The sequence below is a fragment of the Podarcis tiliguerta genome (assembly GCF_965153285.1).
Source record: "Podarcis tiliguerta genome assembly, chromosome: 1".
NCBI classification, from domain to species: Eukaryota; Metazoa; Chordata; class Lepidosauria; order Squamata; family Lacertidae; genus Podarcis; species Podarcis tiliguerta.
The window spans coordinates 59,123,359-59,148,448 of NC_139534.1; the positions used below are offsets into that span (position 1 = coordinate 59,123,359).

The following is a 25,090-nucleotide window of genomic DNA, read 5'->3' on the forward strand; positions in this document are numbered from 1 at the left end:
ACCCTTCCCTCCCCTTGTCCAGTCACAGCTGAGCCACTAAGGCCTTTGAGTTTTTTCCATGGAAAAGTTGTGAAATAGGTGCATGTGTACAGATATTGTAGATTTCCTGCTTACTGCTAGTTTGGGGGAATGAACCTTTTCCCCACCTCAATACTAGCTGTTCTCTTCTTCCTCATCAGACTGTTGCAGCTTTCAATTAAAGATGTGGTGTGTGACAGCAGCTGTAGTCAACCTATCTATCTACATTCAATTTTTGAAGTCTGCAGCATAAACAGAGGGAAATCTAGGGAAACAAGACCTGCTCCTACATCTCTGCTGAAAGACCAACTCACTTTGCCTTTTTCTCCCTGAACTGTTTCAATTCCAGCTAGACATTATAAGAGCTTTGTAACTTTAAGAACTGCTGCCTGAATGTGCTTGTTTTCTTCTTTCCTCCTGGTCCCCTTTTCTTTTTGTGTCCTGCCTTTTAGATTGCAAGTCGGCTGGAGGGCAGGGACTGTCTTGCGTTATTGATCTTACATAAGCTGCTATAGGAGCTTTTTCACGTAAAGAGTGGGGAGAAAATACTACAACTTATTTATTTAAGTAGTCACAGCTCTTAAACACCATTTGAAAAGAGGGAAATGGACATATATTGGCGGATGAGAAAATATATTTGGGCTGCTGTTGTTTGCTTTGAGAAAAGAAGGCATCCGTTCTCTGGAGATATTACCTCAGTGCAAAATCCACATATTTAAAAGGCTGTATTGTGGAACATGTGAAAGATCAACACATTCAGAAGGTTATATTGAAATATTTCCATATTTTATTAAGATCACTTTCCAGTGCCTGATATAATACAATGGAGTACTTCCCCATAGGATGGTTCCAGCTGTTAACAAATTATGTTGCCTGCATATTAGCAACTTATCACATTGGTAGAGCCCTCAAATGAATTACAGGCATTTATTTTTAAGAGAATGCCATCTAGTAATGATCATCTGTAAACTCTGATGCTGTTTTTAAATAATACATTTCAACAACTGTCTTCAAGCATTTTTGTATTTGTCACTTGTTCTTATTTTCTGTGTGCAAATGTCAATGACAATGAACCTTTAAAACATAAACAAATGAGAAACAGTTGTCTCTCCTATTCTTGGGACCAGAGATTAGCTCAATACTATTTTCATTTCCTGATTGTAAACTCACGGAAACTAGCAGCAGAATGTGTGTGAATGCACATGAAGCAATTAATTACTGTACCCAGTTGGAGAGGGTGCAGATCCAGCTAAGCGGGTGTAATGAGCTTAACCAACCCTGAGGTAGAACCACCACTAGCTCCTTGAAGGATGTGTCTTCCCTCTGAACTAGCAGCCAGCCTTGCAGACTAGGAAGCTCCTACCATCAAAGACTCATATCCCAGTAGGCTCATCAAAAGATGGTGAGTCAAAAGAACAGAGCTTAAAGTTCCACAGAGATGGACTATGCATATAGGATTTCTCTGCAGAACATCCTATAGGAGCAACAGGGGAATTGCTTCCTGTAGCCAGATGTTGACTAATATCCAACGTCATCATGAAGCAGCTTTCCATGACTAAATGGGAAGACACCCAATGGAGGAGTATACTTGTTTGGCTTTGTGGGGAGGTAGCCTAAATAATACATTGGTGTGTTAAGAATGTGCAGCAGAACAGGGCCTCTGTTTGCCAGACAACAGAACCATAGTATGTGAACTGCTGTACTATAAAGATCCTCAATGCTATGGAAACAGTTGCTTGTGCCACAATTTATGGTAGTCCAGTTCTCTTGAGTTGAGATTATGTGGAAATGGTGTTTTGAAGGTAGAAATTCTGAAACCTCTGTTTTACAAGAACAATTATACATCAGCAGTAGGTCTCTTCATGAAAGATGCAAGTTTGAGTTGGGTTGTACTGGTTATCCTCTTCTTGTTTCCATTTCACATTGCAAAATCATGACCAAGGGTCATTGCACTGCTCTATTTGTTTGGGGCAATTCAGGGTAATCCATAGGAAGTGGGTTAATGCAATGCATAATCCATCAGGGCACTAACAGCATTAAAACACACACATGCATCTGAGTTCATGTTGCCTGTTGTCACACTTAAGTGTTACTGCACACTAGTTTAGGCAGCCTGCTATATGTGCAACTGAGTAACTTACACTGTAACACTCACACCCCTGACTTTGTGTTATATATACTGTACTGCAGTGTTTTGAGTGGACCTGCCATACCCACCAAACCCCAGCTCTCCTTCTGTGCCTTTAATGTCAATGTGACAGACAATGTATCAGATGAAGCTTTCCCCAGGATTATTCTTTCCTTATGTAGGAAAAAGCTTCACTGGTTACATTTCTGTATATCAAGCTGCCCTTAAAGGTACCACTAGAGTAAAGGCAGTTTGTTTTTAAGTTGGCTTCCCCAGGGTTAGTGGCTTATTAGAAGAGAACATGGTCATAAGGCCAAAGTTGTTGTTTTTTTGTTTGTTTTTTAATTCAACAGGTAAAATCTAGAAAGAAAGTTATACTGAAAGATTTGTAAAATTGTGCTCTTGACATATGACCTTGGGAACTTATGGGGAGAATGTTCAAATTTTCCTCAGATTCCACACCATTCATCTTATTTGATTCATATGTTAATATGAAGCAATTAAAAGCAATGTCTCTACCATAATGCCCTCCCTCTTTCTCAATACACAACAGAAAGGGGAGGGGGAGAGAATGCTTGAGGAAATGCTGTTGGGCTCTAGACAGGGTTTAGAAAGGAGAAAGCAAAGTGCTTGCCAGCGCAGATATTAGCTCACCCAGCTGATCTGCGAGTAACTTGCTCACACAAGAGGCCTACTTGCATGAACAGTGTAACGTTTGACGTGAGGACACACGGGAATATTGCAGCTGCTACTTCCGCGATCAGAACTGCAAGATACATTTCCCCCCCTAAACACGGAAGTAGCTGCTACGATCTAAGTTTCACTGCTTCAGACGTTAAAATGAATATACGCAAAAAGCTAATTTCCTTTTTTCTTTCGGAGGCATCAAAATTGCTTGCAAACGGCGACTAGACGACTTCCACATCTATGGCAATGAAAGGGGAAAAGATAAAACCTTCCATTTTTCTCTTGCAAATGCTAACGATCAAATCAACGCTGGCCAGGCCCTTTAAATGTAGCCCTCAAGGCACACTGAAGGACTTGGGTAGAGCAAGTAAAGGAATTCGTCTCTCATTTTAAGGGCATTTGTTCGCAGGACACCTTGCTGCTATATTCTCTTGTGAAGCCTATAAACACTGTAGCAGCAAACAGCACACGGCGTGCTAGCAGGGCACAGTCGAGGTCCTTCCTATTTACAGGGAGTCATTTTTACTCTTGACACCCAAAGTGGGTGAATAATTCTTTTTTCCACGAGGCGTTTATTTAAAATGCTGCTTTGCATACTGACAGCATAGACCCGACTCCCCAGATGACAAGCACCCTAATGCCTGTCACCTTCCCTTTTGCTCGATGAACTTGATAGGACAAGGAAAAGAAGGGGACCCTATGAAGCAGAAAAGCCCCCGATGAGCTGGGGGTGGGGGAGTCATGGAGATTTTTAAACCCCACCCAAGCTGGTGATGGAAGTCAGGAGGGGGAGCGGGTCTGTATCAGGACACGGTAACGCAGGTCTACACAACGCGGGACACCTTGCCCCCAAATCAAACGGAGCCCATCAACCATGTCGTATCTTCAGCTTATCTAGGGACTTGACAACCCCATTTCTGGCAGCAAAAATCAAAGGCATGTCGAGTTCCTGGTGGGCCATAACATGACCGGTGAGCCACGTTCGGCTTGGCTAGTTACAACGCGCAAGGATTATTAGGTAGCCTGTCGTATGACGACCCACCAAATCTACACTCAACTCAAACTGCCCTGACAGTCTTCGCTTGAGGCTCCAGCTTATTTAAAGGGCTGCGGGGAAAGGGGCGGATTGATTTTTTTTTTAATGGTTTCTTTCGGGTTCTCAAACTATTACTGAGCAGGCCTTGTTTATATGTGTATCCCTCCGCACCGAATCTTGCGAGTAAGCGTGCAACGGCCTTCATGGTGTCCTTCCGCGGCGGGGAGAGGTGTAGAAACTGCAGAGGCGAACGGGGATGGGTTGCTGTACCTCGCTCCGGCCTGTGGAGTTAAAACGCTAAGGTAAGAATCTCTTTGGCGGCGTATTCCTCCGCTCTCTCGCAAGGAGGTCTTCGCCCAGCCTGCCGTGTCCCTCCGCCGCTTTTGGAGCACACAAGCAGGAGGCGCTTCTTCTGGCTGTGCGAGGAAAACAGGGGGTCTGGAAGGAAGACAAAGACTTCAGCGCGCAGCGAGGATTTGCCTCAGTGGGTCTGGCTCGGGGCGCCCGGTGTTACTCGCGGAAGGAAAGACCGTGCCTGGGTTTGTTGTTGCTGCGCCGCAGGGTCGTCGTGAGGGGACTCGAGGACTTTTTCTCTCGGGGCCTGGCGGATGGATCTCTAGGTAGCTTTCCCAGATATCGTTCGCCCTCGCCGCCGCCATCTTGGATTTTAATCCGCCATTTTTCCCCTTGGAATTATTATTTTTATATATATAGATGATTATTTTTTTTCGCCTCTGGCCGAGATTCTGGACGGCGGCGGCGGAGGCTTTGTGGACCTGCGGGGCCGCGGCTGGCGAAGAGGACTGCAGTGCCCAGGGGCAGCTAGGAGGTGAGTGCTTGGCGGAGGCGGAACGAGGGGAGGGGACGGAGGTGTGTGTGTGTGTGTGTGTGTGTGTGTTGGGGGGGGGTGTCCTGGAACTGGCACGGCGGCGGCGAGGGCCCCACTCCTTCCGGGGAGGGGGCGGGATGGAAGCGAGGCCCCCTCAGGCTGGGCAGGGCCCGAGGTGGGGCGACGACCCGTTGGCGAAGTGGGGGGGGGGACCTGCTTCTCGTGACGGAGACGACGAGGGTCTTCGGGGGGCAGAAATGTGGGGAGGGGCTTCGTTTCTCTAAAGGGCATCAAATAAAGAGATGGCATCGTGCGCTTCGTCCCCCCTCCGGCGCCCATAGATGAGGACAATACGGTGGGGCTGTAAGGGCGGGCGGCGAAGGAGGCGATGGGGATGGCCGGGGCAGGCAGGAAGAGCCAGGCAGCCTTTCCTTGGAGGTGGCGGAGAGGGTCGCGTCAGCACTTGGGAAGGGCCACCAAGAGCACCTGGGGAAGCAGTCGGGCAGCTGTCCAGCCTAGGACGAGCATCCCCCCCCCCTTAGCGGGGATCTGGCACCAGGTGCTGCTCATCGCACACCTGCCCGCTGCGTCCGCATTTCCATTGAACTCTAGAGTGTCATATTCTTGGAGGTTCCTAAGTGACTCTCCCATCCAGGCCTAGGCCTCTGCTTGGCTTCCCGAGATGTTATTGCGCACGGGGCGCCTTCGGACCGCTTTTATGGGTCTGGAAGGGGAAGGGGAGCCACCCCCGAAGATCGGACGGGCCAGTTAGGCTATTTAGGTTTTAGAAGCACCCTCAGAAAGCGGCGCTGGGCCACCAGTGGCTGTGAGACCCGCAACACACCCATCTCCCGGTTGGCTGTGACAGCTGGCATCCCTCCTCCTCCTGCTGCGCTGCTTCGGCGTTTAAGGGGATGCGGATCTTCGGAGAGGTGGAGCTGGCGCGGCATTTCTGTGATGGGTGGCGGAAAGGCAGCTTGATCCTGGGTGTTTCATTTTCCCAGCGTTTGAGCTGGAGTTGGGGAGCGGTGCCCGACACGGAAAGCAGATGTGACTGGATCGGGCAGGGCTGCCTTGAGTGGAGGAGCATTGCTCCCGGCCTATGAAGAAGGCGATAGGCGACCTCTAGGGGGCACCGTAGTTTCATCTAAGGGTCGGAAAGTAGAATAGACTTACCTCCCTGATCCAGCTGAGCTGCAAAAGAAGTTTGTTCTAATCCTGTCAGCTGTCAGGATTTGCCGGCTAGTTTCGCTTTGCATGAGATTCGAACAAAGCTGTGTGCGGAAATGCTTATTAAACTAGGAAACTTGTTTTGGCTTTTCCACCACACCTGATCACTGAAGAATGAATATAAAAGAGTGTCTTTTAATTATTGACTGAATCCCTATTCCATGATTTTTTGTTGATGATTTTATTAGGTTTTTTTTCATATGTAAAATGAACCCAGTTTCTTCTAAATACAATATGATCAGTAATCTCCTACAGGGGTATGGAATATGCAGCCCTCTAGATGTTCCTGGACTACAACTTCCATCATCTTCCTTGACCACAGACCATGCTAGCTGAGGCTAAGGAATTAGAGTCCAAGAACATTTGCAGGGCCCCAGGTTCCCCAGCCCTGCTCACCTGAGACAGCACTTTTTTCTTTCCACGAAAATGCTTTCCACGAAAACGTTGTTTTGAAACAGAAGGAAGTATTGGTAAGCAATTGATAGAGTTACTGGTGGGAAATTATGTTCTTGCCTTTTGCTTGAACAAGCAAATTCTGAGATCTAGGTGATGGGGATTAGAGTGGTTTGATTATTTTTATACTCTGTTCATGGATATTTTAGCATTCTCAAAAGCTAATTGGGATCACAAGCAGACTTTCCTAATAAATCTCTTTCCCAACCACTGTTGCCCTGCAGTATAGAGCTGTATGGGACTGCTGGCTGTGTTCTTCAATCAGTTCATGCAAGGCAATGATGTTGTCCATTAGGCTGAATATTTGCAATGCACAGGGATTTCTTGCTGATGTCAATACAGAAAGTGCCCCTGTAGGTTTGAAAACCGCTCCTATATATATTGTTCTCAGAACTATTTCTTACAAACAGCTATTGAAGCCTGCAGGTGGGTCCCACATGGTAGAATTATTGCCTACACACAGAAGACTAGAATACTAGGGAGAGGTTAGGCTAGAATCCTCTCTGACCTTCCTATTTTCTATGCCTAGGCTATTCAGTAGAGCAGTATTCAATCACATGAATCCCACCTACTGAAATGATGAAGCCTAGATAGATTTCAGACCATCTGCTCTTTGTGAGAGCTGTGTTGAAGGGATGCAAAACAGATATGGTGATATCTTTCATTAGAACCCATTACAAGTATACACCCTTTTGAGCTGTGGAGAACTGGAAAAGTATTTCGTTGAAGTAGCTTGCCATAAATTTGACAGACTACTTCTATATTGTCTGCATTTGTTTAGGTCTCAGTATTGACTCCTTTCCCTTGCTTACCTTAGTCCTTTAAATAATATAGTAGCACAGTATATCCACCATTGTTGTGAACAAATGTTTGTTCATGGTGTATCATAACAGAAGTTATATTTTGCATTTGTTTTTCATGCCAATTCATTGGAAATGTAGGAGGCACTTCTTTGTATGCTTAAAGTAAAAACCTGTCTAGGATGCATTCTTAAATGCTTTATTGCATATTAGTGAATTTAAGAAGCTTTTTCTTGAGTTGGATGTGTCTTGAACTGTGTGATTTGACTATGTAGATAACATTTCATGAGGTATTAGTTAAATAAAACTTAAAAGAAAGTAGCCAAACCTAATTGCCAGAGCATTCCAAAACCCCAGTCTTCTGTGCTGGAGAGGGTTTGGATGGAGCAAAGTTGCCACTCTGCCCAGCCCTTCCCTGTTCTGTCACTGGGGCAGCCCTGCTGGCAACTGGCAAGGAGTGCCCAAATTTCCCAAAGGGTGGGTATAAGCAACCACTGATAATACCCCTTCCAGCGGTAGCCAGAGGAAACACCTGAAATTGGGCATTTCAGAGACAGAAAGGGGCAGAGGCAGGACTGTCACAGGACCTATCCCTGCTAGCATCAAATGACAGTAGTGGAATTGCTCAATCCAACTCCTTTGCTGTGCCAGTCTGGGAGATGGCAGAGCATAGGGGCAGTTTTCCCTTCCCACACGTTCCACCCTGGTTAATGTGAGCAACAGGGCTGTGGATGCAGTGGTTTTTGGTGCCACTTCACATAGCCATGCTGTTGCCTGTCAGGGTTTAGGACAGCCTTCTTAAACTCATTTTTGAATCTCTGTAAGTCACTTCGTGTGCAGGTTTTTTTTTATTCTGTGCTGTTTTAGAACTTACGTTATAGTTGTATTTGGTACCTGTCTAAAGTGAGCCTAATAACATAAAAACAGAAAAAATATACCAAACTTTTGTCCTGTAGTTTGTTTGTTTGTTTGTGCCAAAAATGGACAGCTTCCAAACTACCTTTAGTAAATGACTAGATTAATAAACTTTACGAATTATCATTAATGTCTAAGGTCCTAGAATTAGATGATTCTAAATTTAGGGATTAAATAAAAATTCAATTAATTCATTAAAAAAATAAATTTAATTCTAGCCACTAGGTGATATTTGGTGTCTAAATTGTAAATTCTCCATATTATTTCATGATTCTAATATTTTTTTATTCTGATCAAATAAATGTGTGAAACAGTCATTGTGATGTAGCGACAGAGCACTACTCTGTTATACCTATTAACCCATGGGATTGCGCAAAAGTGCAGTATCTATTGCTGATGTGATTCTGGCAAAATACCCTAGTTACAACCTTACATTTAGTGCAATCAGTTTGTGCATCATGTCAGCTCTATCACTTTGCTGGCGAGTTGCAGGATTGATCTATTTGAAGTGGAAAACATCTTGGTTAATCACTTTGGGCTGACCTGGGTCTGGGTCAAGAGGTGTTTTCTGCTTCATGTAGGTCAGCTCTGTAATTTTCTGGAGTACACGGGTACGCATACAGGATTGGACATAAACGAAATAAACTGGTGCAGCATTTTACAGAATTGAGCTATCTGCAATTAATTGCATTTAAAATCAGTGGCCCTTGCTTCCAACAATAAATGTATGCAAGTTGCAGTTGTAGTAAGTAGTTTTTCTTGCAAGATTTATAAGTCGTCTTCTTATAAAGGTTCTGAGCCATTGATGATGAAATTAAATTGCACTGACTTCATCTTAATATCGAGTCATTGGCAACCTCAAGTGAAAAAAGCTGGTCAAAGGGACAGATCTTGTGATTCTTTATCTTCCTGAAGTTGAAGGTAGACTTCCACAGCAATTCAGTTTTAAGTAAAAAGGATATTAGGACAGAATGGGTATTCAACTGAAAGTAATTGAGTATGGGTAAATAACGTCCGCGCTTGGATTATAGGGATCAGTGGAATACTTGTTCCTGTTTTAATGAGATCCTTGTTTCCATGTATACTCTCTTTGACCTATAGTCTGCTTCCCTTCCTCCTCCCCCCCTTTTCCTTTCGTTTAGCTTAGACCTGAAATGAATGCTACATGTTGAACTTCCAGTCTTTGCCCCCTCCCTTTTATTCCTAGTACGGTTTGAATATGTAAGAGTCACTAGCAGAGTTTGAAAGCACCTGCAATACTGTGATGAACAGAAGCTGTAAACGTTTTGATTACACTTGAGTACAGAATCCTGTTCTAAACCAACTCTGGTGCTAGGACTGTGCTCTGTGATACTGAAGCAAGTTTTTTTTGTACAAAATGGTAGGATCATTTTTGTTTGTATTTATTGGATGGCTTAGGATACCTGGGCTGATGTATATGCTTTAGTTTAAACAATTTATTCTGCTTCTGATGAACCTTTAAAATAGGTTGTTATTAATAGCCTGTCCCCATCAATTTCGCAACCACTGGTGTTTGGTACAATACATCAGACTAAAAAAGTTAGCAAATAATGTAAATACTGTGATACTTAGTATTCAAATCACAGTTTTCCAAAGTGCAATGTTTGCTCCCTGGGAGGGGCGCTCCAGCCGCTACAGGTGCTTTTTGCTCTTACCTAGATTGTTAGATCCTTTGAGATACTCATAGCGAATAGCCTTGACAGACTTTATTCAACAACTTTTAGCAGTTTTCTTTCATTTGGGATTAAATACTTCAAATAATAATGAACCCCATGGTGGATAGGGAATAGTGGATTCAGTTCTGTGCATTTCCTTTATTACATATGAATACATATGAACCTTGGTTTACGAACTTAATCCGTTCCAGAAGTCCGTTCTTAAACCATAGCGTTCTTAAACTAAGGTGTGCTTTCCCATAGCAGCGTGGGACTCAATTTACAAATGGAACACACTAACAGGAAGCGGAACATGTTCCACTTCCAAGGCAAAGTTCACAAACCAAAACACCTACTTCCGGGTTTGCAGCGTTCTTAATCCAAGTTGTTCATAAACTAAGGTGTTCTTAAACCAAGGTACCACTGTATTAATCCATTATCCCATAATATGTGGTAGACAAACTGAAAAGTTATTTTAAACTTATAAATCATTTTGTAAGCTACTATCTTCTCTCTTAAACACAAAGTTGATTAGCTGTTGGTGTGTAGACAATTAAAAATTTTCATAACCTTCCATAGTGGAATTTTAATATCAATAAAGATATGGCTATTTTAACTGATACTTCTATGTTCACTCAAACCATCGGGATATGGTTGGCTCCAGTGAATAATAAAAAGGATAAACTGCTATATTAGTACATAATACTAATTATAATAGTCTGGATTTGTGCATTAGAACATGTAGCTGTTTGGAAGACCTCAAAGCTGGAATACCTACATGTTCTTTGACAATCTGAAATCGGTATTGGAAGAATTCTGTGGGGAATTGAAAGAAATTGGTGGGGAAATGAAACTGGCCCAGTGCATTTTGTCAAAGTGAAGAAACCTAAGAGTTTTTAAGAAGCATGCCTTCCAGGATTTTCATCCCTCCATCTTGATAGTTTGGTACGTAAGCAGGTGATAGCTAGATCTGTTAAAATGAAATGTGATTATGAGGTCTTGCCCATTCATTTTTTTAAAAAATATTTCCAGCTAGCTAGCTATTGATTGATTGATTGATTGATTGCTGTGACCCAAGCAGGTAATAAGTTTTAGATGAGGAAAGGACCACCCCCAAATTTGCAGATACTCTCCCATAGAGCAGTGGACTCTCACCATCAATTTGACCTTTTAAAATAGTTGGGACTCAAAGCTCTAATAGTGCTAATAATTTCATAGGGGAAAAATGTTTCCTGAACCCCCCCCCCCCCCAAAAAAAAAAACCCATCTAGTGGTGCATACAACACAAGAGTCTAGTGCATGTACTCTGAAAAGTGGGGGGCAGGAGAATATTGTGCAACTTTCTTGTGTCTTCAGGAATGAGCAACATCCACATTTCTAGACAATAATTCTGCATAAAACTGAAACATTTCTTCTCATTCTAGGACAAGCATCCAATGCTAGGCAGTTGTTCTAGAAACTGCCGTAAGACTGCGGCCAATCCATCATTCAGACAGCTTCAACACCCCTAACCATCAAGATGACGGACGTTTTTCATGTCTGTTAAAAATTACTTTGAACATGTTTTAATATTTAATATACTTCCCATTCTACTATGGGGCTGTTGGTGGTCTCCCATTAAAGGGACTCATTGAGACCACATCCACAGTTTCAGCAATGTTGCTGCATTAAATGCTTGGGACCACTGACAGCCTTTGATGGACAGGCTTGCATGCCCACTCAGAAGCATCTTGTCCAGACTGAAGGCAGTTATGTGGGTATGCTAAAGAACAGTTAACCTGAGCATTTACTTGATGCCCTTCCCCAGAACATTCAACCATTTTTCAACTACTGATCTAGATACAGATACCTCTGCTCCACAATGCCTTTACAGCTGCTTTGCCAGTAGAACATTGATGCTGACTACTGCTGAGTACTTCCAGAACAGCAATAGGTTACTTTGGTGGCCTGTCAAATTCTGCAACACTTTCTTCCTGAACTTTGTACTTGCATCCAGTCCCCTCTGCTGACATTGCAGTATACTGCTCCTGTATCCTGCTTCATACTCCTTTATGTTCCTGTCTGCTTTCTAAATGAATTCAGTGGCTGCTGACTTCAGCTCATCCCCAACTTTGCCTTCACTTTTTGCTTTGGAGTGGATCTCTTGGTAGCTGGTCCACAATGGATTAGACCAGACTATTGCTTGTTTCTTTTCCTTCTGTTCAGGCAATGGAATAAGGCTCCCTACAACTCAGCTGGTGAAAGGCAGTAAATCAAGATTCAGCCTGGAGTCACTCTTGAAAGGGACTGCCTTTGCCTGTTACTTTGAGAGTGCCTCACCAAATCAACAAAAAGGATAAGTGTTTGAGTACTAAGAGTGCTGATGTGTGCGTTTCAGACTGTTATCTCTTTTAACAAAAATGTAATTAGTGGGAAGTGCAGTTACATTTCTGCAGATATGTACTTGCAATGAATCGTCTTTTTCAATTATTTCTCATACTGAACCAGTGCTGCAAAAAGTTATTCCAGAAGATATAATACAGGTGACTCTGAACTTACGCTGGGGTTACATTCCAGGGATAGCCAAAATTGCATTTAGCCAAAATGTATTGGGTTCGATGATGGATGGGATTGCCAAAGACCTTTTTCTTGGACGCTTGCCCCCTTCCCTCCTCCTTTTTTATTTATTTCATATATTTTTTTGCTAAACACACGAAGCTAAATGCACACAGTTTAAATGTTCGTAAATTGTGAGTTGCTTTTAATCCTCAAAATAGAAAAATGAAAGAGTTAAGGCCTAACACTTACTCTCAGCAACAGATGGAATATAGGTGAGCATTGGGAACTGGAAAATACTGAGTTGCTTGCTCTCTGTATTATTGTCAATTGTGAAACCAGTGGTCAGTTTAATGACTAACAGTAGTTAACAGCTTGCAATTTGAAAGAGATGGATGCAATTATGTGTATTGAGTTACCACAATTAAAGCTTTTGCTTTCATGTTATTTAAAACAGGCTTTTGCCTGGTAGCTTTTACACAGTAAGGAATTTCATGCAGGGAAATGCATGGATTTCCATGTAGTTGAATGAGCAGGTTGATAGTAGAGAGACAGATCACTCTGTTGTCTCCACCAGCCTTCTGAATACTGTGGTGTCTGTGGAGGAAGGCATGCATCACATCTTGCATGGAAATGCAGTAAACTGGTAGAGAAAAAGACAGAGGAATCTGGTCTTCCTCTACCTGCTATACATGTTAGTCATGGAGAAAGGAAAACCCCTTCTTCCGTAAAGGACTGCTAACTTTTCTGGACTTAATTTACAAGACTGGATTTTAAAAGCTGAGACTTACTCTGGTAGTAAAAGGTACTTTGTTATTGTATGTTCCAAACACTTAGTCTAAGCTTTGTGGTTGACCCTTCCATGAGTTAGTACAGCAAACCCCAGATCAGGCAGTATTATTGGAAAACGAATTACAGACAATGACTGATTAACACACATCCGAATTTTGCACGATTGCACATGAGCACCAAACCTGAAAGTGACCTTAAAACTTCACTAAAAGGGTGGAACAGGGGAGAATGAGGCAGGGTGTGCTTATATGAGGCCAGGAATGGAACCCCTGCATGAAATGGTCATCAACTGTAATATACCGTCGTACCTTGGTTCTCAGTTCAATCGGAAGCCGCATCGGACATTCGGCTTCCCAAAAATGTTTGCAAACTGGAACACTCACTTTTGGGTTTGTGGCGTTCAGAAGCCAAAACCTTCAAGTTGCAAGGCGTTCGAGAACCAAGGTACGACTGTAGAACTCTGGCAACCTAAATGGATTGTAGTGGTAGTTGAAAAGTGACTAGTTTGAACTGAATTTACAGGTATGTATGTGCACTGTACAATAGGGATCAAATAGCTCATGTTTTCTTTTAAGCCAATAGGGATTTAGGGTTCCTGTAAAGATGAGTTCATTCACAGACAGTATTTGTGGAGTATATTTTTTTCAGAACTGTATTTTATATGTTCTGTTGCTTTTTGTTTTAATGTTGTACACTGCTGTGGTATTAGTAAGTGTTTAGCAGTCTTTACATACTCCAAATACCTAATATTCTGTGCATTGCCCACAGTATGTCAGTTATAGGCAATCAGACATATGCAGTAAATAAATAAATACATCACAGCAGAGTTTTTGACTATTGTGTATTCTGTTTCTACTAGGAAGCTGAACTACAATTAACTTCTTAAAGCCTTTGGAAGAAGGACTAAATGCAACGGGGACAAATTGCCTGTGGGAATGAAGTGGCTGGGAGAATCCAAGAACATGGTGGTGAATGGCCGGAGAAATGGAAGCAGATTATCTAATGATCACCATCAGAACCAGTCCAAATTGCAGCACCCTGGAAAGGAAAATCCAAAGACTGGCAAAAATGGCGTTGAGAGACGGTCAAGCAGATGTATGTATATGCTAATGTGATAGGAGTGATCTCTAGTTAATTATTTGTAATTTCTTGTTTCCTTATGGAATATTGTGGTGTGCATTTTTAATGTAATAAATGTATTTGTTGAGTATATTGTTTTCTCTGTACCTATTTACATTGTTTCTGGTTAACAAATTGCTTTATTGCATGACAGATTAATGTGGTTGAATAATTCTTTCTTATTTCTGAAATAAATCTCAAGTCCCACTAAATGCTTAAATGTGAATATTCTTCTATATTAAATGTGAATTATCAGAAAAATTGTGCATACCTCAATTTTTCCACATTTATGTTGTGTCCCAGAAAAACAAGGGATTATGCTGCAGTCTACAGCTATGAAATCAGTGGGAGATTTGTTGTTTACTTCACAAGGATATGGATTGTGGTCTTGGCGTTCATGGAAATAGTTGCAAGGACCTTGTGTTTATTCAGTTTAATTTCAATTTACTTACGTCTTAATAAAAATGATAAAATTGAGATTAAAAATCTGATGATCCTGCTCTATCATATGTAAGGAAAAGGTTGACCATTGTGCCCCAAGACACACTGTACTACTTAAAGGTTTTTGGTATTGCATAGCCATATGCAACTAATGACAGAAAAAAGTTTGCCACCTTCAGGCATGTGTATATGGTGTTGAAAGATAACCTTTATACAGTACTGACAGAAAGATCCTTTGTAATTCATTCTTATTATGCAAGTCTTTGTATTTCATGTGCCACTACAAATTTAAATTGGTACAAAATTTGGCTGCCTGAAATTAATAGCTCTAACTTTTTAAAAAAGCAGTGGTACAAATATTTATTCAGAGGGTGGTCACCTGTGCTTCCCTGCTCCCATCTGCCTACAGCATTGGCTGCTTTTCCTTTTGCACTTTTAGAACCTAGAAATTGAGAGCCTTAAAAAGGGGATAGGGATGCTTCCTCAATATCTGTTCTCCATGCTGGACAGCAGGTGGTCTGTCTCATGTTTCAGGCCTAATCTGAAGCTGCAAGGGCCTCTGCTAATAAATTTTGACAACATGGCCACATTTTAAGCAAGACATGCACATCGTCTACTTGCATGATTTTTCACAGAGCAGTATTCATAATCTCATAAGAGATCACAGCTCCCTCATTATGCTGGTCATTGACCAAATGCATAAGCAGTTTTTTCATTTTTTCCTGCAAGTCAACTACTGGCATACAATTGGAAATATCTCTGCTATGTGAAGTAGGGCTATACTACTGATGCTTCCAACTGCGCTTCCATTATATTTTAATTTTAAGCAGCTGTTGTTTAATGTTAGAAGGGAAGTGAGATAACTATGTGGCTCTTTATCATTAAAATAGAGCAAGATTTGCCCAAAAGCAATTTCTGCATGTCACAGTCAACCAAGCATGTGCTAAGGCCAGTTTGAGAAATTGTGTCTTCAAAATATTTGAAGTCTTTATCTACTCAACATTCACTAACCAACAGAAAACATTGTTAGCTCTCTGGTTGGCAGGTTATATAGCTTCCACGACTCATTTCACCAGCTCCAAATGTATGGCCTTGATGTCTTCTTCCTTCCCTGTTTTTGCCAGAATAGATCAAAACTTTTGAAAACCCAAATGTTGACTTTGGATACCAATTAAATGCATGCATGGCAATTTCTATAATTTATTTTGCATATGCAAATATTCCCAACCTGAACTTTTCAGGATTAAATAAACATTGTGCACTTCAGTTGGAAATGTGCAACGCAGGACCAATATAAAATGAAATACAATATACCTCTTGCAAAAAGTATTGTGGGGGCATTTAGGATGACATGTAGGCTTCATCTGAAAGGCACCACTGGTCATTTGGTCAAATACAATAAGATAGAGGACTAGCTTCTTTCTAGAATAGCATCACTGCTGCCACCCTGCCAATCTTGTTTATAATATATTTGTTTAGGGCTAGTTATATATTTAATAGTACTAATGACACCAAACAACTTTAGTGTCATTTGGTGGCTCTTTATGAACATTCAGTGATGCTGAATTAATCATTATGTCACCAAATAGTTTCATGTGGTATAAATTGGTATAAACTGAAGTTTAGGGGCCTCGTTTGTTACATTTAAAACTTTAAATTCCCCAAGGTCAGAGTGATGTATTAAAAAAAAAACAGACTATAAATAAAAAAAAACCAGGATGCAATTGGAGTCATACAGGAGAGACTCATTCTCCACCTTACACTGCCTCCACTTTGAACTTCTATATTAGGACAAATCGCATTGGTCTCAAAGCTGTTTCTCATGTTGTTGTCCTTCATGGGATTGCCTCTTAAATGGGGAAGATCCAGAAGAGTCAGTAGTCTATTTTGGCTAATACTAATATTTCTTTTGATTTATGCAGGTAGTGGTGGTTCGGGATTTGAGGGCCAAAGTCGCTACGTGCCTTCCTCTGGAATGTCTGCCAAGGAGCTGTGTGAGAACGATGACCTAGCAACTAGTTTGGTTCTTGATCCATATTTAGGTTTTCAAACACATAAAATGAACACTAGGTAACTTGCTTTGCTTTCTCTATCTAGAAAACATAAAGCCTTGTGTGTATTAATAGTAAAGAAAAACGTAGATCTGAGCTCTCAAATTCTGCTTGCTTTTTTAAAAAAACCTTTCAAATAAAACAATGTGTTGGGAATTGTGCTTCAAATATTCCCTTGGACCAGAATGTTTGGCCAAGTAGACTCATTCATTCATATTTTGTTTAATCTCCATTGTCTGTACCAGGTGATACCTTAGGCTAAATCCTATAACCAAAGCTACAGAAATTCAGCTACCAAAATTTTGAATTATCCAGACCATTATATAAGTGTTCCCACATCTTACTAGTCATGTGCTGATTAGATTTCTCACTCATTAACAACATGGAGAGCCATTACTATCAATCCTCATTTAATGATTGATTGCTGCCTTTTATCACTCGGATTAGCTTTTATTGGGTGATTTGCTTGAGGTAATATGATTTGCAGATTGAACATGTGAGTTCTCCATTTATTGTTGTATTTTGTAGTAGGAATATTTTCTTGTTATAATGCACATTTTTCTTGTTTTTCTGTATACTATTGAGGCCACAATATACTTTTTAGTTAGGTGGGTTCCTTTTCTGTTTACTGTCCTGGTACCAAGCTCAGTCTTCAGCATAATAAATAACACTTTTAATAGCCAACCTCTAAAGCATCTTGCTGAACTTAACGTTTCATACTGGCTCAGAAGTGTACACAGCTTAGAAGCTTCTGGAATGCTGTGCAGCAAGTGCACCACAGATGAAACAAGACCGACTCTTCAGAAAAGATTTGTCTTGGGTGGGTGGAGACACAGTCCCATTGTGCAGGCAGAGGTCCTTCTGGTTACAGAGCAACTTTGTTGGATGTAATCCTGTGAATTGTAAATCAAAGAAAACTTAGGTTACTGCTTGTCGCTTGTTTCGAAAAATCTTATATGAGTCCAGGTTTGGATGGCACGATAAACCAGACTTTGACTGACTTTATCTGTGATGTGGCAGGAGTTGGGTAGCACTCCAGGAACTTTTGGGTAGGATGTGCCAGTAAGATGTATTTTCACATTAAACCACAGTTCGTTTTAAACAATAGCTTAATGTGGCATATAGAGCAGGCCACTGTAGAGTTTTGAGATTCCTGTGGGGAGGGGATTCTAAGAAACTTGGAGATTTGTTTCTGTGTAGCTGTCTTTACTCTGGCTTTATTAGATGAGATCTTTCTGCTTAGACACACATTAAATTGAGTTTGAATAATCTGTCAGATTGTGGTGGCTTCAGGTATTAGGAGAACTTATTTCTGGTTGAAACTCATAGAATCATAGGAGGTTATTTTTCATAAGCCCTTGAAAAGAATGTTGCTTTAAATATTTCAATTCTGGATCTTCCTGCCTCTTGACTTGGTGGGGGAAATGTTCTAATTCATAAAATGGTTGCTCTTTAAAATACCTATAAGCCTACTTAAAGATAATGCTCTACAAAAAAAGATAATGTTCTACCAAAAATGGTCCAAAGTGATGTCTTTTGAACATAGAATCCCCATCTGCTTGATCAAATCCTGGTTTAATAAGCTGGGATATACATGAGCTGCTCACACTCGCAAGCAGCCGGTTTGCTCCCACCTCACCCTTCACACGAATGAGGAAACAAAGCAGGACACTGTCGTTAACTATAGTTTCTTGTTATGTGGGAACTTTGGTTAATGGCTTCCAGACAGGCCAGAATTTGAAAGGCAACTTTCAATTACAGTTCACTGCATCTTTCTGATGTGTTTCACTGCTCATGTGAAGGGAGAAATAAAGCTGGAGCCAGAAGGGTTGTGTGCAAGTTTATGAAACTCATGCGTATTCTGTCTTATTAAGCCAGGATTTGATTGTGTGAGCTGAGCCAGTGTACCTTGTCATCTAAATGGAATTATTAATGAATTTCTGAAGAACACATTTCAGCTGTTTATAAAAAAGAATCCAATCACAGAGTTGTTGTTTTTTTTTAAAAAAAGAGAAGTCTTTATTCACTCTGTATTCATTAATCTCTTCAGTTCCTTCCTCTATCCCTGTGCTGGAGATGTTTTTGATATATTTAGTTCAGTAATGGTTTCTGACACAGTGGTCATGAGAGAGTCGGGATAGATTAACCACTGCAGTAAGAAGAAGATGAGTTAGAGATGAGCTTTTCAGAATATTACATTTTCAACTTTCACTTTTATTGTAAAATAAGGGCAAATTTTGCAGCAGAAAGGAACTTGCTGGTCCTCAGCCTAACCACACATACATTTTGACTTCTTTACAATTTGAGGCATAGGTCAACATTGAATTGAAGCTATGAAAGTAAAGTAGTCCTAGGGAGCTAGGTCTGATGCCTTGCTCTTTAATAACCGGCTGAACATTTGTGTAGAAGCAGCATGCATTAAGTCAGTTTGTAAGTGTTTCTTTACACTGGCAGCATAATCTTTTTCCTTTGACTGACATCTTAGACTCATCTTGCTATGGCAGGCTAGAGAACCTGTGGCCTTTGAGATACTGTCAGCCTCTATCTCGCAATGGCCTCAGCCAGTCAGTGGGGCCTGTGGTGAGGGATGACTGGAGTTATAGCCCAGCAACATCCCATGGACCACAGGTTTCTTTCTCCCGTGGTATGGTTTTTTGTAGCTTGTAATTATTGATGGATAACTCATTCAGGGTGAAAATGGGTGCTCCTGTTTACAGTTGGAGTTGGGGAATACACTTGAACTGGATAACTTCTTGTTTGCATCCTGAGAGCCATTGAATTGAGACCTATCCCAATAAAGTCTGAAATACAACTGTGAAGGTCCATCACGATTCCTAAGCTGCTGGTTTTCAACGGTTGTTATGGTTTAACATTTCAAGAGGAATAGGCCCCTGAAATCCCTAGTTTTTAAAAAACAAGTTATTTGTCATAAATTCTCTTCTCACTCCATCAGTTCTTTCTGATAAGTTTGGAAGATGCTTAAGTATTTCTGTGTTCTGCCCAAAAGCTCATTCTTGCGTTCTGATTATGCTTCCAGTCAATGCTGTTTGAGCTAGTGTTACCTAGTGTGACCCCAGAGTCAGCCATGACTCTTTTTAAATAATGTGTCACTTTTCTATAATCTGTTTGAGAATAAGTGTTTACTACAAGTGATCTTGACGGTTTTACCAGAGTACCTTGCTGGGGAAAATGCTATTCTCTTTTAATACCTCAAGAACTCTGCAAATGCAGGCTAGAGCCCCAATAATTTTCTATCCCCTGTTTGTTCAGTGTGGAAACCAGTATTTTTGCTTGTGGGAATCTTTGATAACCAGAGAGTTGGACTACTGTAATGAACTATACCTTCCATTGAAGACAGTTCAAAAAGTTTAATTAGTTCAGAATGCTGCTGCCTGACTGCTAACTGGGGCTGAGCTGTGACACTATTGTTTCTGACCAGCACTGAAGCAGTTTCACTGGCTCTCAGTCAATTTCCAAGCTCTTCTTACAGAGCTGGACCTTCTCCTGCACCATTGCATCTGACTGACTAAGTCATCATCTGAGGTGAAATGGATGGAAACCAGGGAGAGAGCTTTTGTTGTTGTTGCAGCTGATCTTTGAAAGGAATTCCCTGGGAGGGATTCCCTGCCACCTGTGTTAATTTCTTAATACCAAGTAAAGATCTTTGGGGTACTCCTGGATCCAAATTGGTGACTTGTGGCCTAGGTGACCTCAGTGACTAGGGGTGCCTATTTCCAGCTTTGGCTGGTTCACAGCTTCCAGTCTCTTTTGGACAGATATAACTAGTATAGAGACAGCTATCTAGAAGCAGCACTGGCAAGAAGTAAATACTCTTGGGTGTATGGTTCAAGATGCCAATTAATAGTGGAGTCTTGTACTTTTTTATTATTATCAAGTTACAAGCATGGGTGAATGTCTTATAGACACACTCCATAGAATTCCAAGTGGCTGAAAAGCATATTGCTATTTGTCCATGGTGAATGCATATTTTTTTAGCTCAAGATTGGGTTCTTTTGTATACTCTCTGTATTGTTTTTATTTAATATTCGGTTGGAAGCTGCCCAGAGTGGCTGGGGAAACCCAGCCAGATGGGCGGGGCATAAATAAATTATTATTATTATTATTATGAGCACTTAGTCCATGGTATTTTCAAGTAAGAAACACTCATTTGCAAATGAGGGTTTGCAAGAGATATTTAAGAACATGTTAAGAATTATAAAAATGAGAGAATTATTAAATGCAAACTGTCCTATATACAAACATTAACTGAAAGCAGACATTGATAAAATATTTTTAAAATGTTTAGAACACAGTTTCACTTCCTCTCTTTTGACTTGTTTTTCAGCCCAAATAAAATTGATACTAAATTTGTTGTCACCAGACTAGAAAATATTTAAGGTTTCATACCCACATCTAAAGTCACTCTGTGTATTGGGATATGTGCTTCTAAAATCAAGCATTTGTTCTCAATACATAGTAGTTATATTTGATTTTTGGCTAGGATTGATGTAAGTATTCTGTAGACTTTGGAAATTTTGAACTTACACTTTTTTCTATGGCCTATGACAAAAGGAAAGGACAAAGGGGGGGGATTCAAGAGTATATTGAAAATGATTTTGTTTAGCAGTTGTGCAGTGCAGTCCTATGCATGTTTACTTGGAAATCACATTTTCGCTCCATGGACTTGCTCTGTAGAAAGTGTTCAGGATTGCAGCCTTAATGCTTCTGGCAGAAATGTTGGGTTGGGTGGCTTGACTCCAGTAGCTCACACAGGGAAACTAGACTATAAAACTGCAAGATATTCATAGATTTACACTGCTAGTTTTTCAACCCAGGTAAGTCCTTTATTTTAATGGTTGCAATTTTAGACATTTGTATTTCTAATGACAATGCCTGCCTGTTACCACCTGAAATCTTAAGGTTCCAGTTTGTAATAATTTATTGTAGCCAAACTCTTCTTAACCTTCTGTTTTAGCTTTCCTCAATCTGATGCCCTCCAGACATTTTGGAGGACAATAACTTTTATACCTGACAACATGGCCAATGGTTACTGCTGTTAAATATTTGAAAGTCTCTTTCAAACTTCCCCAGCACTGATCTCCTAAGCAGGCCAGGTTCTTTAATTGTAAAGATAAAATCCCCATTCCTATAGCCGTTTTTGTGATTCATCTTTACATTTGAAAATCAACAGCAACACAGGATGATATTTTTAAACAATATTCCAGCATTCCAGATGTGGCTTCCCCAGTGTCTTGTTCAAGGATACTGATCTTCCCCTATGCTTACTGGAAACACTACACCCCAATGTGTTCATTGACTGCATTTACCTTTAGTGTCATCTCATAGGGCCATATCCTGACCAAGATCAGCACTTCCTAACTTCTTGGTGTGCACAAATTTCAGCAATACATTCCTTTTCCTCTCTCAAAGTAATTCCTGAGACTGTTGAATAATGTACTCCTTGAGGAACTTATCCAGTTTATTCTTTGCTTGTGTTAGCAAAACTGTCTGATTTTCACTAGAAGAAATAACTTTTCTAAGGAATGAGGGCAAGAGTTTTGGGAATCTTCCTGTGGCAGACCACATACCTTAGAAATGTGGCCATTGTTTTGAATTTGTGCCTAGAATACCAAATCAGTTGCACAAGATTTTTGAATTCCACTGCTGGTGTCAAGAGGGAGACAGAGTGCCTGTTTGCTTGTAACCATTTTTGGCTATTGGTCTGCAATGCTATGTCTGCATTCTAAGATTATACTTGAGATGGTCATAGATTGTGGGCATGATGCCATACAAATTTACAACAATCTGTTCACAGATTGGGGCCATGCCCAGTTTACAGCTTTGCTTGCTTGGAAATGTAATTTCTGAAAACAATGTTACATGGAATGAAGCACCACTCAATACTTAGAGCTGTGTTGTGTGTTAAGCATCTTTAAGGGTTGGTGCCAATGGCTCTAATTTTGAGGGTGAAGTGTGTTGTTTCAGTGCTTCTAATCCCTGTAACCCAGATGTGTGGGATATGTCAGTCTACACTGCTCTGATGCAAGACAACATGACTGACAAGAATTGGCACTGGTTTTGTTTTGTTTATTTATTTTGGTATTTCTGTGCCGCCCCATAACCGAAGTTCTCTATGTTACATCTGCACAGCTGGCTTCCTACATGAGTGCAGGTGCCTCAGAGGAAAAGACTCTTGTCATTCCCATTAATGGGACACTTCCAACTGTTAACAGCTGCCAGGTATGCTGCTTAGAATACAACATTCCAAATAAACATCTCCACAGCTCTGTAAATAAGGAATCTAATAGCTGTGTTTCTGTTACATTTATTTCCTTTAATACTCAAGAGTTGTGTAGAGCCTGCTGATGGCAATGTTCATTTTCATTTATGGCCCTCTCTCAGTGATTGCTCTAGACATATATAAAGTAAGTAAGCGAAACATGACTAATATCTTGCTTTTTAGATTTCGACCAATAAAAGGAAGGCAGGAGGAATTGAAAGAGGTGATTGAGCGTTTTAAAAAAGATGAGCACTTGGAAAAAGCCTTCAAGTCCTTGACATCAGGTGACTGGGCCCGGCACTATTTTCTTAACAAGAACAAAATGCAGGAAAGATTGTTCAAGGAACATGTAGGTATATTTATACTTAATCCAAGTCCAAGTTAGTGTTTGGTTTACAACGTGTTGTGAATGTTACTCAACTGAAACTGCTTGTGTTGTCTACCCTTGCTTTTAGCTTCAGCAAATACTGCTTTGGATTTTTAAAAAAATATATATATCAAATTGATAGAAATTAATTTAACGGAAATTTATGGAGACTGTTCTCCATATTTAACTGGCCAACATAGTCGAAGCTATAATGGTCTGTAGGTACGCCACTAGTTTGAAGGGACCATGAGGGCCATCTAGTCCAACCCCCTGCAATGGAGGAATCTTTTGCCCAACGATGGGAGAAAGATGCAGTCGAAAAGACTGTTCAGAAGGAATAATAGGAAATAATTTATTATTTAATAAATGCCCTCCATAGTTATAGGCAGGTGCAGATTGAACACTGCCGATTGTTTAACCATGATTAAGTGTTCACTGGGATTATGTCTGCACTGCCCCCAACTGAAGGTATATATGACATTGAATTGATGCATTAAAATAATCAGGCTACAACTTTGCTTTGTCAGTAAGGTATGGGTGGTATTTATGTAGGTTTTACTCAGAGTACACCCATTGAAATTAATGAACGTGAGCCCATTAATTTCAGTGGATCTGCTGTGAGTAAAACTAGTTGAATGGCACCCTAAATTTATAAGTATTGTAGTGGGGTGGTGATAAGTTTTCCACTAAAAGGCCTGGAGACTGAATTGAGGGGGAAAATGAGGAACTCTTGAAAGTACTTTAGAAAGATAAGACCTAGTACTCAATGTATTGTATTGAAGCTTTTTTTTTTTGGAAGCATAGAATTTGAGTTCCAAGCCATAGATCTCTGGAGAGTTTATTGTTGTACAGTACTTGATGTCTAGACTAAACCAGCTTCAGATATCTTGGGCTAGGATATTCAAGAATGAAGGCGAAACTCTTCAATTACAAAGATACTTTCCATCCTCCCTTTCTCAGCATAAGAGTGAAAGATAGCACTTTTCATAAAACCGTAGAGTTGGAATGGGCCCTGAGGGTCGTTCAGTCCAAACTCTGCAATGCAGGAATAGGCAACTGTCCCATATGGGGATCAAACTTGCAATGTTGGCATTATCAGCACCATGCTTTAGCCAACTGAGTGAATTTAAGGACAATGTTAAAGGGGTTGATTTATGAAATCCATATTTAGCCTGTATTTTTCTTTAGTGTAAAGTGATGTGAAGTGAGTTTGTGAGAGAGGGTTGGCCACATAAAAATAATAAGCTTGTACACCAGGCATCCCAAAACTCGGCCCTCCAGATGTTTTGGAACTATAACTCCCATCATCCCTACCTAACAGGACCAGTGGTCAGGGATGATGGGAATTGTAGTCCCAAAGCATCTGGAGGGCCGAGTTTGGGGTGCCTGTTGTACACTCATCAAACAACAATACAGTGGTACCTCGGTTTAAGAACAGCCCTGTTTACGAACTATTCAGTTTATGAACTCTGCAAAACCGGAAGTAGTGTCCTGGTTTACGAACTTTACCTCGGTCTAAGAATGGTATCTGAATGGTGGAAGGGCACCGGCGGCAGCAGGCCTCATTAGGGAAAGGGCGCCTCGGTTTAAGAACAGTTTTGGTTTAAGAACGGACTTCCGGAACGGGTTAAGTTCATAAACTGAGGTACCACTGTATAACATAACAGAAGCAGCAATTCTATCTCTGCAACCCAGTAAAAATTGTTCCATAAATGCAACACAGAATAAGTATA

At 40.9% G+C, this 25,090-nt stretch overlaps 1 protein-coding gene across 6 annotated transcripts in view; it reads left to right on the top strand.

The window, feature by feature from the left end:
* Window positions 1–821: 821 nt before the first annotated feature.
* The window catches only part of KMT5B (lysine methyltransferase 5B), a 35,577-nt gene continuing 11,308 nt past the window's right edge, over window positions 822–25,090 (top strand). The window contains exons 1-4 of one of the 6 annotated variants that reach the window (XM_083445360.1): window positions 822–4,698; window positions 13,959–14,194; window positions 16,582–16,729; window positions 23,174–23,339. In XM_083445360.1, coding sequence (XP_083301486.1) covers window positions 14,035–14,194; window positions 16,582–16,729; window positions 23,174–23,339 — 474 coding nt within the window. In that variant the 5' untranslated portion in view covers window positions 822–4,698; window positions 13,959–14,034. Of the gene's footprint in view, window positions 4,699–4,765; window positions 4,874–11,241; window positions 13,802–13,924; window positions 14,195–16,581; window positions 16,730–21,094; window positions 22,951–23,173; window positions 23,340–25,090 lie in introns of those variants that run through there. The other 5 variants (XM_083445361.1, XM_083445364.1, XM_083445363.1 and 2 more) reach the window with 5 other exon arrangements.